Source organism: Oncorhynchus mykiss, chromosome 1 (assembly GCF_013265735.2).
Source record: "Oncorhynchus mykiss isolate Arlee chromosome 1, USDA_OmykA_1.1, whole genome shotgun sequence".
Lineage (NCBI taxonomy): Eukaryota > Metazoa > Chordata > Actinopteri > Salmoniformes > Salmonidae > Oncorhynchus > Oncorhynchus mykiss.
Window position 1 is genome coordinate 87,705,538 of NC_048565.1, and position 16,309 is coordinate 87,721,846.

At 48.8% G+C, this 16,309-nt stretch overlaps 1 protein-coding gene across 1 annotated transcript in view; it reads right to left on the minus strand.

Annotated features, from left to right (window-relative positions):
- Window positions 1-16,309, minus strand: part of LOC118966049 (EH domain-binding protein 1-like) — an 81,423-nt gene that overhangs the window by 40,871 nt on the left and 24,243 nt on the right. Inside the window, exons 3-5 of the mRNA XM_036988005.1 lie at window positions 13,121-13,178; window positions 12,596-12,691; window positions 8,259-8,312 (exon numbers count right to left, since the gene is read on the minus strand). Of these exons, the coding sequence (XP_036843900.1) occupies window positions 8,259-8,312; window positions 12,596-12,691; window positions 13,121-13,178 (208 nt within the window). The remainder of the gene's footprint in view (window positions 1-8,258; window positions 8,313-12,595; window positions 12,692-13,120; window positions 13,179-16,309) is intronic.

Below are 16,309 nucleotides of genomic sequence, written 5' to 3' on the forward strand. Positions count from 1 at the left end.
CAGTATGTCATCCATTCAGTCATTCAGTCAGTCAGTCAGTCAGTCAGTCAGTCAGTCAGTATGTCATCCATTCAGTCAGTCAGTATGTCATCCATTCATTCATTCAGTCAGTATGTCATCCATTCAGTCAGTCAGTATGTCTTCCATTCAGTCAGTCAGTATGTCATCCATTCAGTCAGTCAGTCAGTATGTCATCCATTCAATCAGTCAGTATGTCTTCCATTCAGTCAGTCAGTATGTCATCCATTCAGTCATTCAGTCAGTATGTCTTCCACTCAGTCAGTCAGTATGTCATCCATTCAGTCAGTCAGTCAGTATGCCATCCATTCAGTCAGTCAGTCAGTATGTCATCCATTCAGTCAGTCAGTATGTCATCCATTCAGTCAGTCAGTCAGTATGTCATCCATTCAGTCAGTCAGTCAGTCAGTATGTCATCCATTCAGTCAGTCAGTATGTCATCCATTCAGTCAGTCAGTATGTCATCCATTCAGTCAGTCAGTCAGTATGTCATCCATTCAGTCAGTCAGTCAGTATGTCATCCATTCAGTCAGTCAGTATGTCTTCCATTCAGTCAGTCAGTATGTCATCCATTCAGTCAGTCAGTCAGTATGTCATCCATTCAGTCAGTCAGTATGTCATCCATTCAGTCAGTATGTCTTCCATTCAGTCAGTCAGTATGTCTTCCATTCAGTCAGTATGTTTTCCATTCAGTCAGTATGTCATCCATTCAGTCAGTCAGTCAGTCAGTATGTCTTCCATTCAGTCAGTCAGTATGTCTTCCATTCAGTCAGTCAGTATGTCATCCATTCAGTCAGTCAGTCAGTCAGTATGTCATCCATTCAGTCAGTCAGTATGTCATCCATTCAGTCAGTCAGTATGTCATCCATTCAGTCAGTCAGTCAGTATGTCATCCATTCAGTCAGTCAGTCAGTCAGTATGTCATCCATTCAGTCAGTCAGTATGTCATCCATTCAGTCAGTCAGTCAGTATGTCATCCATTCAGTCAGTCAGTATGTCTTCCATTCAGTCAGTCAGTATGTCATCCATTCAGTCAGTCAGTCAGTCATCCATACAGTCAGTCAGTCAGTATGTCTTCCATTCAGTCAGTCAGTATGTCATCCATTCAGTCAGTCAGTCAGTATGTCATCCATTCAGTCAGTCAGTATGTCATCCATTCAGTCAGTCAGTATGTCATCCATTCAGTCAGTCAGTCAGTCAGTATGTCATCCATTCAGTCAGTCAGTATGTCATCCATTCAGTTAGTTCAGTCAGTCAGTATGTCATCCATTCAGTCAGTCAGTCAGTCAGTATGTCTTCCATTCAGTCAGTCAGTATGTCATCCATTCAGTTAGTTCAGTCAGTCAGTATGTCATCCATTCAGTCAGTCAGTCAGTCAGTATGTCATCCATTCAGTCAGTCAGTATGTCTTCCATTCAATCTGTCAGTATGTCATCCATTCAGTCAGTCAGTCAGTATGTCATCCATTCAGTTAGTTCAGTCAGTCAGTATGTCATCCATTCAGTGAGTCAGTCAGTCAGTATGTCATCCATTCAATCAGTCAGTATGTCATCCATTCAGTCAGTATGTTTTCCATTCAGTCAGTCAGTATGTCTTCCATTCAGTCAGTCAGTATGTTTTCCATTCAGTCAGTATGTCATCCATTCAGTCAGTATGTCAGTCAGTATGTCTTCCATTCAGTCAGTTCAGTCAGTCAGTATGTCTTCCATTCAGTTAGTTCAGTCAGTCAATATGTCTTCCATTCAGTCAGTTCATTCAGTATGTCTTCCATTCAGTCAGTTCAGTTCAGTCAGCATGTCATCCATTCAGTCAGTTCAGTCAGTCAGTATGTCTTCCATTCAGTCAGTTCAGTCAGTCAGTATGTCTTCCATTCAGTCAGTTCATTCAGTATGTCTTCCATTCAGTCAGTTCAGTTCAGTCAGTATGTCATCCATTCAGTTAGTTCAGTTCAGTCAGTATGTCATCCATTCAGTCAGTCAGTATGTCTTCCAAATACCTATTTAGATAGCGGAATAGGCCTATTTAGATAGAGGAATAGGCCTATTTAGACAGTGGAATAGTCCTATTTAGACAGTGGAATAGACCTATTTAGACAGTGGAATAGACCTATTTAGATAGCGGAATAGGCCTATTTAGATAGCAGAATAGGCCTATTTAGATAGCAGAATAGACCTATTTAGATAGCGGAATAGACCTATTCTATTTAGATAGCGGAATAGACCTATTCATATAGGGGAATATACCTATTTAGATAGCGGAATAGACCTATTTAGACAGTGGAATAGACCTATTTAGACAGTGGAATATACCTATTTAGACAGTGGAATATACCTATTTAGACAGCGGAATAGACCTATTTAGATAGCAGAATAGACCTATTATATTTAGATAGCGGAATAGACCTATTATATTTAGATAGCGGAATAGACCTATTCTATTTAGACAGGGGTATATACCTATTTATATAGCAGAATAGACCTATTTAGACAGTGGAATAGACCTATTTAGACAGTGGAATAGACCTAGTCTAAATTATATTGACTTTCTATTTTGCAGCTCAGGCAGTTATTCTAGACAAGGCTCTCCTGTGTCTTTTAAAAAAACATTTTATTTAACCTTTAACTCGGCAAGTCAGTTAAGAACAAATTGTTATTTACAATGCCGGCCTACACCGGCCAAACCCGGGCGACGCTGGGCCAATTGTGTGCCACCCTATGGGACTCCCAATCACGGCCGGTAGTGATACAGTCTGGATTGGAACAAGGGTCTGTAGTGACGCCTCTACCACTGAGATACAGGGCCTCAGACCGCTGAACCAGGGTCTGTAGTGACGCCTCTACCACTGAGATACAGGGCCTCAGACCGCTGTGATACAGTCTAGAATGGAACCAGGGTCTGTAGTGACGCCTCTACCACTGAGATACAGGGCCTCAGACCGCTGTGATACAGCCTGGATTGGAACCAGGGTCTGTAGTGACGCCTCTACCACTGAGATACAGGGCCTCAGACCGCTGAACCAGGGTCTGTAGTGACGCCTCTACCACTGAGATGCAGGGCCTCAGACCGCTGTGATACAGCCTGGATTCGAACCAGGGTCTGTAGTGACGCCTCTACCACTCAGATACAGGGCCTCAGACCACAACGGCACTCAGGAGTCCCTTCATCATTCTCACACAAGTCATTTCCTGAAGGTCCAAGCCTCGATACAGCGCCATCTACTGGTATGACGGAGTTAGTGAACGCTGCTGTCAAACAAACTCTAGACTTTTATTATGGAAATTAACCCGGAAGCTTCAAAACGTCTGGCCTAGAGTCGCTAGATTGACTAGCTAACCTCCACGAGCTACGTTTGGTTCATGTGCTTCGCAGATGCCACATTCCTGACACAAGTCGGTAGGTATAAAACAAGATGTGTAACCGAGTAAAGTAAGAATTCAACGTGTAAACGCTCCTTCCTCGTCCTGACACATCCGTATAACACACAGGATGTTCACCGAGCTAATTAACGTTTACAGCTTCTATTACGATCCCAACAATTTACTTCTGGATTTTGTTCCGTTCCTAACGATGCGCAGGTTCAACCGCTGGGCAGCCGCCTGGGTCCATGGCAGCCGTCTGGGTCCATGGCAGCTGTCTGGGTCCATGGCAGCTGTCTGGGTCCATGGCAGCTGTCTGGGTCCATGGCAGCTGTCTGGGTCCATGGCAGCCGTCTGGGTCCATGGCAGCTGTCTGGGTCCATGGCAGCTGTCTGGGTCCATGGCAGCCGTCTGGGTCCATGGCAGCCGCCTGGGTCCATGGCAGCCGCCTGGGTCCATGGCAGCCGTCTGGGTCCATGGCAGCCGTCTGGGTCCATGGCAGCCGTCTGGGTCCATGGCAGCCGTCTGGGTCCATGGCAGTCGTCTGGGTCCATGGCAGCTGTCTGGGTCCATGGCAGCTGTCTGGGTCCATGGCAGCTGTCTGGGTCCATGGCAGCTGTCTGGGTCCATGGCAGCTGTCTGGGTCCATGGCAGCTGTCTGGGTCCATGGCAGCTGTCTGGGTCCATGGCAGCTGTCTGGGTCCATGGCAGCCGTCTGGGTCCATGGCAGCTGTCTGGATCCATGGCAGCTGTCTGGGTCCATGGCAGCTGTCTGGGTCCATGGCAGCCGTCTGGGTCCATGGCAGCTGTCTGGGTCCATGGCAGCTGTCTGGGTCCATGGCAGCCGTCTGGATCCATGGCAGCTGTCTGGGTCCATGGCAGCTGTCTGGGTCCATGGCAGCTGTCTGGGTCCATGGCAGCCGTCTGGGTCCATGGCAGCCGTCTGGATCCATGGCAGCCGTCTGGGTCCATGGCAGCCGTCTGGATCCATGGCAGCCGTCTGGATCCATGGCAGCTGTCTGGATCCATGGCAGCCGTCTGGATCCATGGCAGCCGTCTGGATCCATGGCAGCCGTCTGGATCCATGGCAGCCGTCTGGATCCATGCCAGCCGTCTGGATCCATGGCAGCCGTCTGGATCCATGCCAGCCGTCTGGATCCATGGCAGCCGTCTGGAGACTCTATGGAGCTGAAGACCATCTGCTTTGTCCCCCCCCCCAAGCTGAGTAATCTGCTGCCAACTAGTCCAGTCAGTCTGTCAGGAGGTCTTTGATGTTCATCTCAACTTGGAGCACCGTCATCTCAACCTCTTCACTTCCACATCTCCCCCTCCCTCTTACATACCTCTCCCCCCCTCTCTACATACCTCCCCCTCTACATACCTCTACATACCTCCCCCTCTACATACCTCCCCCTACACATACCTCTCCCCCTCCCTCTCTACATACCTGCCCCTCTACATACCTCTCCCCCTCCCTAATCTACATACCTCTCCCCCACCCTCTCTGCATACCTCCTCTCTACATACCTCTCCCCCTCCCCCTCTACATACCTCCCCCTCTACATACCTCCCCCTCCCTCTCTACATACCTCCCCCCCTCCCTCTATACATACATCCCCCTCTGCATACCTCCCCCTCTGCATACCTCCCCCTCTGCATACCTCTTCCCCTCCCTCTCTACATACCTCAACCTCCACATACCCCCCTCCCTCTCTACATACCCCTCCCCTTCTACATACCCCTCCCCCTCCCTCTCTACATACCTCTCCCCCTTCCTCTATACCTACCTCCCCCCTCCCTCTCTACATACCTCCCCCTCCCTCTCCACATACCTCCCCCCTCCCTCTCCACATACCTCCCCCTCCCTCTCCACATACCCCCCCCCTCCCTCTCCACATACCCTCCCCCTCCCTCTCTACATACCTCTCCCCCTCCCTCTCTACATACCTCCCTCTACATACCTCTCCCCCTCCCTCTTTACATACCTCTACATACCTCCCCCTCTACATACCTCTCCCCCTCACTCTCTACACACACCCCCCTCTACATACCTCTCCCCCTCCCTCTCTACATACCTCTCCCCCTCCCTCTCTACATACCTCCCCCTCCCTCTCTACATACCTCCCCCTCCCTCTCTACATACCTCTCCCCCTCCCTCTCTACATACCTCTCCCCCTCCCTCTCTACATACCTCTCCCCCTCCCTCTCTACATACCTCCCCCCTCCCTCTCTACATACCTCCCCCCTCCCTCTCTACATACCTCCCCCTCCCTCTCTACATACCTCCCCCTCCCTCTCGACATACCTCTCCCCCTCTCTCTCTACATACCTCTCCCCCTCCCTCTCTATATACCTCTCCCTCCCTCTCGATATACCTCTCCCTCCCTCTACATACCTCTCCCTCTACATAACTCCCTCTCTACATACCCCTCCCTCTCCACAAACCTCTCCCCCTCCCTCAACCTCCACATACCCCCTCCCTCTCTACATACCCCTCCCCCTCTACATACCCCTCCCCCTCCCTCTCTACATACCTCTCCCCCTCCCTCTCTACATACCTCTCCCTCCCTCTCTACATACCTCCCCCCTCCCTCTCTACATACCTCTCCCTCCCTCTCTCCATCCCTCCCCACACCTCTCTACCTCTGTATACGTCTGCATGCAGTCTCAATTGGGTTTTTGTCCCATATAGTGAATTCTTGGTTAGTGAGTGTACCCCAGACCTCACAACCATTCTCCCTCTACCTCCTCTTCCCCTCTCCCCCTCCCTCCACCCCTCTCGCCACCCCTCCTCCCTCCACCCCTACACCCCTCTCCCCCACCCCACTCCCCCCCCACCCCCCCCTCCCTCCACCCCTCTCCCCCACCCCACTCCCTCTCTCCCCCTCCCTCCACCCCTCTCCCCCCTCCAACCCTCTCCACACTCCCCACTCCCTCCCTCCCCCCCTTCTCTCCACCCCTCCCTCCAAAACACACAATATAATGGTGCCGTGCCAGGGGTTCCACACGGTCAGACTGGGGAAAGTCAGGACGGGACCTTTCAGCACTAGAAGAAAGCTCTTCCCGACCTGAGACTGAACTCCCCAAGGTGGACTCATTCTTTAAACACACACACAGTGAAGGTATGAGTCCTACGACAAACACTCTCACATGAGGTTCCAAACACCACCTCATTCCCCGTCAATGGAGATGCACTGAGTGTTTTTACTGAAGGACTGAATATGAATATCAGTCTGACCACTAGATGGCAGCATGTGAACATCTAAATGCCAGACCAGTACAGCCCATATACAGCCCTGTCCAGCCCAGCCCTGTCCATATAACCCTGTCCATATAACCCTGTCCAGCCCAGCCCTGTCCATTTAACCCTGTCCATATAACCCTGTCCATATAACCCTGTCCAGCCCAGCCCTGTCCATATAACCCTGTCCAGCCCATATAACCCTGTCCAGCCCAGCCCTGTCCATATAACCCTGTCCATATAACCCTGTCCATATAACCCTGTCCATATAACCCTGTCCAGCCCAGCCCTGTCCATATAACCCTGTCCATATAACCCTGTCCAGCCCAGCCCTGTCCATTTAACCCTGTCCATATAACCCTGTCCATATAACCCTGTCCAGCCCAGCCCTGTCCATATAACCCTGTCCAGCCCATATAACCCTGTCCAGCCCAGCCCTGTCCATATAACCCTGTCCAGCCCAGCCCTGTCCATATAACCCTGTCCAGCCCATATAACCCTGTCCAGCCCAGCCCTGTCCATATAACCCTGTCCAGCCCATATAACCCTGTCCAGCTCATATAACCCAGCCCATATAGCCCAGCCCATATAGCCCAGCCCATATAGCCCAGCCCATATAGCCCAGCCCATATAGCCCAGTCCATATAGCTCAGTCCATATAGCCCAGCCCATCTAGCCCATCTAGCCCAGCCCATATAGCCCATCTAGCCCAGTCCATCTATCCCAGCCCATATAGCCCAGTCCATCTAGCCCAGTCCATCTAGCCCAGTCCATTTGGTCCAGTCCATATAGCCCAGTCATATAGTCCAGTCCATATAGCCCAGTCCATATAGCCCAGTCCATATAGCCCAGTCCATATAGCCCAGTCCATATAGCCCAGCCCATATAGCCCAGTCCATATAGCCCAGCCCATCTAGCCCAGCCCATCTAGCCCAGTCCATCTAGCCCAGCCCATATAGCCCAGCCCATATAGCCCATCTAGCCCAGTCCATCTAGCCCAGCCCATATAGCCCAGTCCATCTAGCCCAGTCCATCTAACCCAGTCCATATAGTCCAGTCCATATAGCCCTGTCCATATAGCCCTGTCCATATAGCCCAGTCCATATAGCCCTGTCCATATAGCCCAGCCCATATAGCTCAGTCCATACAGCCCAGCCCATATAGCCCATCTAGCCCAGCCCATATAGCCCAGCCCATATAGCCCATCTAGCCCAGTCCATATAGCCCAGCCCATATAGCCCAGTCCATATAGCCCAGCCCATATAGCCCAGTCCATATAGCCCATATAGCCCAGCCCATATAGCCCATGTAGCCCAGCCCATATAGCCCAGCCCATATAGCCCAGTCCATATAGCCCAGTCCATATAGCCCAGTCCATATAGCCCAGCCCATATAGGCCATCTAGCCCAGCCCATATAGCCCAGCCCATATAGCCCAGCCCATATAGCCCATATATCCCATATAGCCCAGTCCATATAGCCCAGTCCATATAGCCCCAGTCCATATAGCCCGTATAGCCCAGCCCATATAGCCCAGTCCATATAGTCCAGTCCATATAGCCCAGCCCATACAGTCCAGTCCATATAGCCCAGTCCATATACCCCAGTCCAGCATAAGTGATGGGAGAGGTAATGTGTACTCACATTTTCTATGACAAACGTCCACTCCTTGTCTTCAAACTCCTCTGCGTGGGGGTCCTAGGCGAGAGGAGAGGAAACAACACAGAGGTATTCAGACCCCTTCCTTTTCCACAGTTCATTACCCTACAGCCTTATTCCCTCAATCTACACACAACACCCCATAATGACATTAATGCAAGTTAGTGCTAGTTTGACCACCAGAAGGCATCTTTGAGAAGCATTTGATAGTCTCCCATATTGGCATTACTATAGAATTTAAAACCTGTTTTTGTAATAACATAGCACAGGGGATTGATTTCAAGAAATTTGATTCATATTATGGTGTTTTATTCCGTGGAAAACGGAGAACGAAACCCTCCGGGTTTCCGTTAGGATGGCGTGGAACATATGTCGCTGTACAACGTGATGGTCGGGAGTAGGCCACAGCATAAAAGGATTGGAGGATTGTAAATTCATATCTAAGGGGCATAACATTTCCACACCCTAATTGTAGTGTAACCAATACTAATTTTGCCTATGGAAGGCAGACAGAATATCTACGAATATATATTTTTTCCAATGACGTGACTCTCCGCCAATAATTATAATGATTTATTTCTGGAGAAACCTAACTTGACTATTTAGCAGACATCACTTGCTTATATTCAGTCAACACACATACGGTTGAAGTCGGAAGTTTACAAACACTTAGGTTGGAGTCATTGAAACTTGTTTTTCAACCACTCTACAAATTTCTTGTTAACAAACTATAGTTTTGGCAAGTCGGTTAGGACATCTACTTTGTGCATGACACAAGCAATTTATCCAACAACTATTTACAGACACAACCTGATGAATACAGGCCCTGACTACTATACAACATTAATACAGGCCCTGACTACTATACAACCTGATGAATACAGGCCCTGACTACTATACAACATTAATACAGGCCCTGACTACTATACAACATGATGAATACAGGCCCTGACTACTATACAACCTGAATACAGGCCCTGACTACTATACAACCTGAATACAGGCCCTGACTACTATACAACCTGAATACAGGCCCTGACTACTATACAACATGATGAATACAGGCCCTGACTACTATACAACCTGAATACAGGCCCTGACTACTATACGACCTGAATACAGGCCCTGACTACTATACAACATGATGAATACAGGCCCTGACTACTATACAACATGAATACAGGCCCTGACTACTATACAACATGAATACAGGCCCTGACTACTATACAACATGAATACAGGCCCTGACTACTATACAACATGAATACAGGCCCTGACTACTATACAACCTGAATACAGGCCCTGACTACTATACAACCTGAATACAGGCCCTGACTACTATACAACATTAATACAGGCCCTGACTACTATACAACCTGAATACAGGCCCTGACTACTATACAACCTGAATACAGGCCCTGACTACTATACAACCTGATGAATACAGGCCCTGACTACTATACAACATGATGAATACAGGCCCTGACTACTATACAACCTGATGAATACAGGCCCTGACTACTATACAACATGATGAATACAGGCCCTGACTACTATACAACCTGATGAATACAGGCCCTGACTACTATACAACCTGATGAATACAGGCCCTGACTACTATACAACCTGAATACAGGCCCTGACTACTATACAACCTGATGAATACAGGCCCTGACTACTATACAACATGATGAATACAGGCCCTGACTACTATACAACCTGATGAATACAGGCCCTGACTACTATACAACATGATGAATACAGGCCCTGACTACTATACAACCTGATGAATACAGGCCCTGACTACTATACAACATGATGAATACAGGCCCTGACTACTATACAACATGAATACAGGCCCTGACTACTATACAACATGAATACAGGCCCTGACTACTATACAACATGATGAATACAGGCCCTGACTACTATACAACCTGATGAATACAGGCCCTGACTACTATACAACCTGAATACAGGCCCTGACTACTATACAACCTGATGAATACAGGCCCTGACTACTATACAACATGATGAATACAGGCCCTGACTACTATACAACCTGATGAATACAGGCCCTGACTACTATACAACATGAATACAGGCCCTGACTACTATACAACATGATGAATACAGGCCCTGACTACAATACAACATGAATACAGGCCCTGACTACTATACAACATGATGAATACAGGCCCTGACTACTATACAACATGAATACAGGCCCTGACTACTATACAACCTGAATACAGGCCCTGACTACTATACAACCTGAATACAGGCCCTGACTACTATACAACCTGAATACAGGCCCTGACTACTATACAACATGATGAATACAGGCCCTGACTACTATACAACCTGATGAATACAGGCCCTGACTACTATACAACCTGATGAATACAGGCCCTGACTACAATACAACATGAATACAGGCCCTGACTACTATACAACATGATGAATACAGGCCCTGACTACTATACAACATGAATACAGGCCCTGACTACTATACAACCTGAATACAGGCCCTGACTACTATACAACCTGAATACAGGCCCTGACTACTATACAACCTGAATACAGGCCCTGACTACTATACAACATGATGAATACAGGCCCTGACTACTATACAACATGAATACAGGCCCTGACTACTATACAACATGATGAATACAGGCCCTGACTACTATACAACCTGAATACAGGCCCTGACTACTATACAACCTGAATACAGGCCCTGACTACTATACAACCTGAATACAGGCCCTGACTACTATACAACATTAATACAGGCCCTGACTACTATACAACCTGAATACAGGCCCTGACTACTATACAACATGATGAATACAGGCCCTGACTACAATACAACATGATGAATACAGGCCCTGACTACTATACAACCTGAATACAGGCCCTGACTACTATACAACCTGATGAATACAGGCCCTGACTACTATACAACCTGAATACAGGCCCTGACTACTATACAACCTGAATACAGGCCCTGACTACTATACAACATGATGAATACAGGCCCTGACTACTATACAACATGATGAATACAGGCCCTGACTACTATACAACCTGAATACAGGCCCTGACTACTATACAACCTGATGAATACAGGCCCTGACTACTATACAACCTGAATACAGGCCCTGACTACTATACAACCTGATGAATACAGGCCCTGACTACTATACAACCTGAATACAGGCCCTGACTACTATACAACATGATGAATACAGGCCCTGACTACTATACAACCTGAATACAGGCCCTGACTACTATACAACCTGAATACAGGCCCTGACTACTATACAACCTGAATACAGGCCCTGACTACTATACAACATGATGAATACAGGCCCTGACTACTATACAACCTGATGAATACAGGCCCTGACTACTATACAACATGAATACAGGCCCTGACTACTATACAACCTGATGAATACAGGCCCTGACTACTATACAACCTGATGAATACAGGCCCTGACTACTATACAACCTGAATACAGGCCCTGACTACTATACAACCTGAATACAGGCCCTGACTACTATACAACCTGAATACAGGCCCTGACTACTATACAACCTGAATACAGGCCCTGACTACTATACAACCTGATGAATACAGGCCCTGACTACTATACAACATGAATACAGGCCCTGACTACTATACAACCTGAATACAGGCCCTGACTACTATACAACATGAATACAGGCCCTGACTACTATACAACATGAATACAGGCCCTGACTACTATACAACCTGAATACAGGCCCTGACTACTATACAACATGAATACAGGCCCTGACTACTATACAACCTGATGAATACAGGCCCTGACTACTATACAACCTGAATACAGGCCCTGACTACTACGTGAGTTAGATTTGTACCTTTTTGCTTCAACACCAGGCCTGTCAACAAGAGATCAGCATGTTGACATAACAGTCTCTCTCACACACACACAGAGAGAAACACACACACACACACACAGAGAGAAACACACACACACACACACACAAAGAGAGAGAAACACACACACACACACACAGAGAGAGAGAGAGAAACACACACACACAGAGAGAGAGAGAAACACACACACACACACACACACAGAGAGAGAGAAACACACACACACACAGAGAGAGAGAAACACACACACACAGAGAGAGAGAGAAACACACACACACACACACACACAGAGAGAGAGAAACACACACACACACAGAGAGAGAGAAACACACACACACAGAGAGAGAGAGAAACACACACACACACACACACACACACACAGAAAAGCTACCTTGAAGAGTGTGACAGATATTTCTACGTTTTCCGGTACAGGCCACACCACCACTCCTCGGTAGGGGTTCTTGATGCCTGGCTGCCAGCTGTGAGCCTGGGGAGAGATTGAGAGTGTTTATGTATAATATTTTGTGAGTGTAACGTTTACTGCACATTTACTGATCATTTCTATTTAGTTTATTATCTATTTCACCTGCTTCGGCAATGTTAACATATGTTACCCCTGTCAATAAAGCCATTTTAATTGAATTGAGAGAGAGAGACAGAGGGAGACCGAAAACACAATATATACACTTTAAAAATCACTAAATACAACATCAAACATTTACACAGACAGAAACTCATTTAGGGTGAAGACCCAAACGGTTGCCAAGGTGCAGACCAACAGGTAAACTCTGTAGAAATATGATAGAAAGCTGTACACTATACATCTCCACAGTGATTTAGCCTACTTCCTACTTCCTACTTCCTACGACCAGGTCCAGCTAAACAGCCTAAAGTGCTACCAAGACAAAACACACACCTTGGAGGATTTCCGTCGGCTCCTGCGAGTCCACACCACTACCAGCTTGTCTGGTTGCCTGGAAAAGAACAGAGGAAGGAGGAGGGATGAGAAGAGGGCAGTGTAGAGGAAGGATGAGGGAGGAGAAGAGGACAGTGTGGAGGAAGGAGGAGAAGAGGACAGTGTGGAGGAAGGAGGAGAAGAGGACAGTGTGGAGAAAGGAGGAGAAGAGGACAGTGTGGAGAAAGGAGGAGGGATGGGACAGTGTGGAGGAAGGAGGAGGGATGGGACAGTGTGGAGGAAGGAGGAGAAGAGGACAGTGTGGAGGAAGGAGGAGAAGAGGACAGTGTGGAGGAAGGAGGAGAAGAGGACAGTGTGGAGGAAGGAGGAGGGATGAGAAGAGAACAGTGTGGAGAAAGGAGGAGGGATGAGAAGAAGACAGTGTGGAGAAAGGAGGAGAAGAGGACAGTGTGGAGAAAGGATGAGAAGAGGACAGTGTGGAGAAAGGAGGAGGGATGAGAAGAAGACAGTGTGGAGAAAGGAGGAGAAGAGGACAGTGTGGAGGAAGGAGGAGGGATGAGAAGAGGACAGTGTGGAGAAAGGAGGAGGGATGAGAAGAGGACAGTGTGGAGAAAGGAGGAGAAGAGGACAGTGTGGAGGAAGGAGGAGAAGAGGACAGTGTGGAGGAAGGAGGAGAAGAGGACAGTGTGGAGGAAGGAGGAGAAGAGGACAGTGTGGAGGAAGGAGGAGAAGAGGACAGTGTAGAGGAAGGAGGAGAAGAGGACAGTGTGGAGGAAGGAGGAGAAGAGGACAGTGTGGAGGAAGGAGGAGAAGAGGACAGTGGAGGAAGGAGGAGAAGAGGACAGTGTAGAGGAAGGAGGAGAAGAGGACAGTGTGGAGGAAGGAGGAGAAGAGGACAGTGTGGAGGAAGGAGGAGAAGAGGACAGTGTGGAGGAAGGAGGAGAAGAGGACAGTGTGGAGGAAGGAGGAGAAGAGGACAGTGTGGAGGAAGGAGGGAGGGGACAGTGTGGAGGAAGGAGGAGGGAGGGGACAGTGTGGAGGAAGGAGGAGAAGAGGACAGTGTGGAGGAAGGAGGAGGGATGAGAAGAGGACAGTGTGGAGGAAGGAGGAGGGAGGGGACAGTGTGGAGGAAGGAGGAGAAGAGGACAGTGTGGAGGAAGGAGGAGGGATGAGAAGAGGACAGTGTGGAGGAAGGAGGAGGGATGAGAAGAGGACAGTGTGGAGGAAGGAGGAGGGATGAGAAGAGGACAGTGTGGAGGAAGGAGGGATGAGAAGAGGACAGTGTGGAGAAAGGAGGAGGGATGAGAAGAGGACAGTGTGGAGAAAGGAGAAGGGATGAGAAGAGGACAGTGTAGAGAAAGGATGAGAAGAGGACAGTGTGGAGGAAGGATGAGAAGAGGACAGTGTAGAGAAAGGAGGAGGGATGAGAAGAGGACAGTGTGGAGAAAGGATGAGAAGAGGACCGTGTGAAGGAAGGAGGAGGGATGAGAAGAGGACAGTGTGGAGAAAGGAGGAGGGATGAGAAGAGGACAGTGTGGAGAAAGGATGAGAAGAGGACAGTGTGGAGGAAGGAGGAGGGATGAGAAGAGGACAGTGTGGAGGAAGGAGGAGGGATGAGAAGAGGACAGTGTGGAGGAAGGAGGAGGGATTAGAAGAGGACAGTGTGGAGGAAGGAGGAGGGATTAGAAGAGGACAGTGTGGAGGAAGGAGGAGGGATTAGAAGAGGACAGTGTGGAGATGATCATATCACAGATTACAGATTTAATAACGGAAAGAACAAAAGTTTGACTTGTGTCCCCAGTAGCCTCGTCTTTCCATGATTCAATGGATCGTATTTTATAAAGGCCCGTTATGTCTGCTTCACAGACACCCAGCCGAGACCCTCAATTCCTAATGCTCTGTGTGATACTATGTCCATACGTTTTTGGTTACGTTCGACAACCAAACGCACTCCCCTGACCACAACCAAACGCACTCCCCTGACCACAACCAAACGCACTCCCCTGACCACAACCAAACGCACTCCCCTGACCACAACCAAACGCACTCCCCTGACCACAACCAAACGCACTCCCCTGACCACAACCAAACACACTCCCCTGACCACAACCAAACACACTCCCCTGACCACAACCAAACGCACTCCCCTGACCACAACCAAACGCACTCCCCTGACCACAACCAAACGCACTCCCCTGACCACAACCAAACGCACTCCCCTGACCACAACCAAACGCACTCCCCTGACCACAACCAAACGCACTCCCCTGACCACAACCAAACACACTCCCCTGACCACAACCAAACACACTCCCCTGACCACAACCAAACGCACTCCCCTGACCACAACCAAACACACTCCCCTGACCACAACCAAACGCACTCCCCTGACCACAACCAAACGCACTCCCCTGACCACAACCAAACGCACTCCCCTGACCACAACCAAACGCACTCCCCTGACCACAACCAAACGCACTCCCCTGACCACAACCAAACGCACTCCCCTGACCACAACCAAACACACTCCCCTGACCATAACCAAACACACTCCCCTGACCACAACCAAACGCACTCCCCTGACCACAACCAAACACACTCCCCTGACCATAACCAAACACACTCCCCTGACCACAACCAAACGCACTCCCCTGACCACAACCAAACACACTCCCCTGACCATAACCAAACGCACTCCCCTGGAAACAACCAAACGCACTCACCTGACCACAACCAAACACACTCCCCTGGAAACAACCAAACACACTCCCCTGGAAAGAACCAAACGCACTCCCCTGGAAAGAACCAAACGCACTCCCCTGACCACAACCAAACACACTCCCCTGGAAAGAACCAAACGTACTCCCCTGGAAACAACCAAACACACTCCCCTGGAAACAACCAAACACACTCCCCTGGAAACAACCAAACACACTCCCCTGGAAACAACCAAACACACTCCCCTGACCACAAATAAAGAGAAATAAAAAGAGAGAAAACAGAGAGAAAGAGAATAGGGTGACTGCAAGTGGAGGCCCCACACAGAGAAGCTATTGTCACAAGACAGAAGGCATGTCATATATGAGAGAGAGATACAGGGACAGAGAGAGAGAGAGAGAGAGAGAGAGAGAGAGAGAGAGAGAGAGAGAGAGAGAGAGACAGGGACAGAGAGACGCACGTCATGTCCGA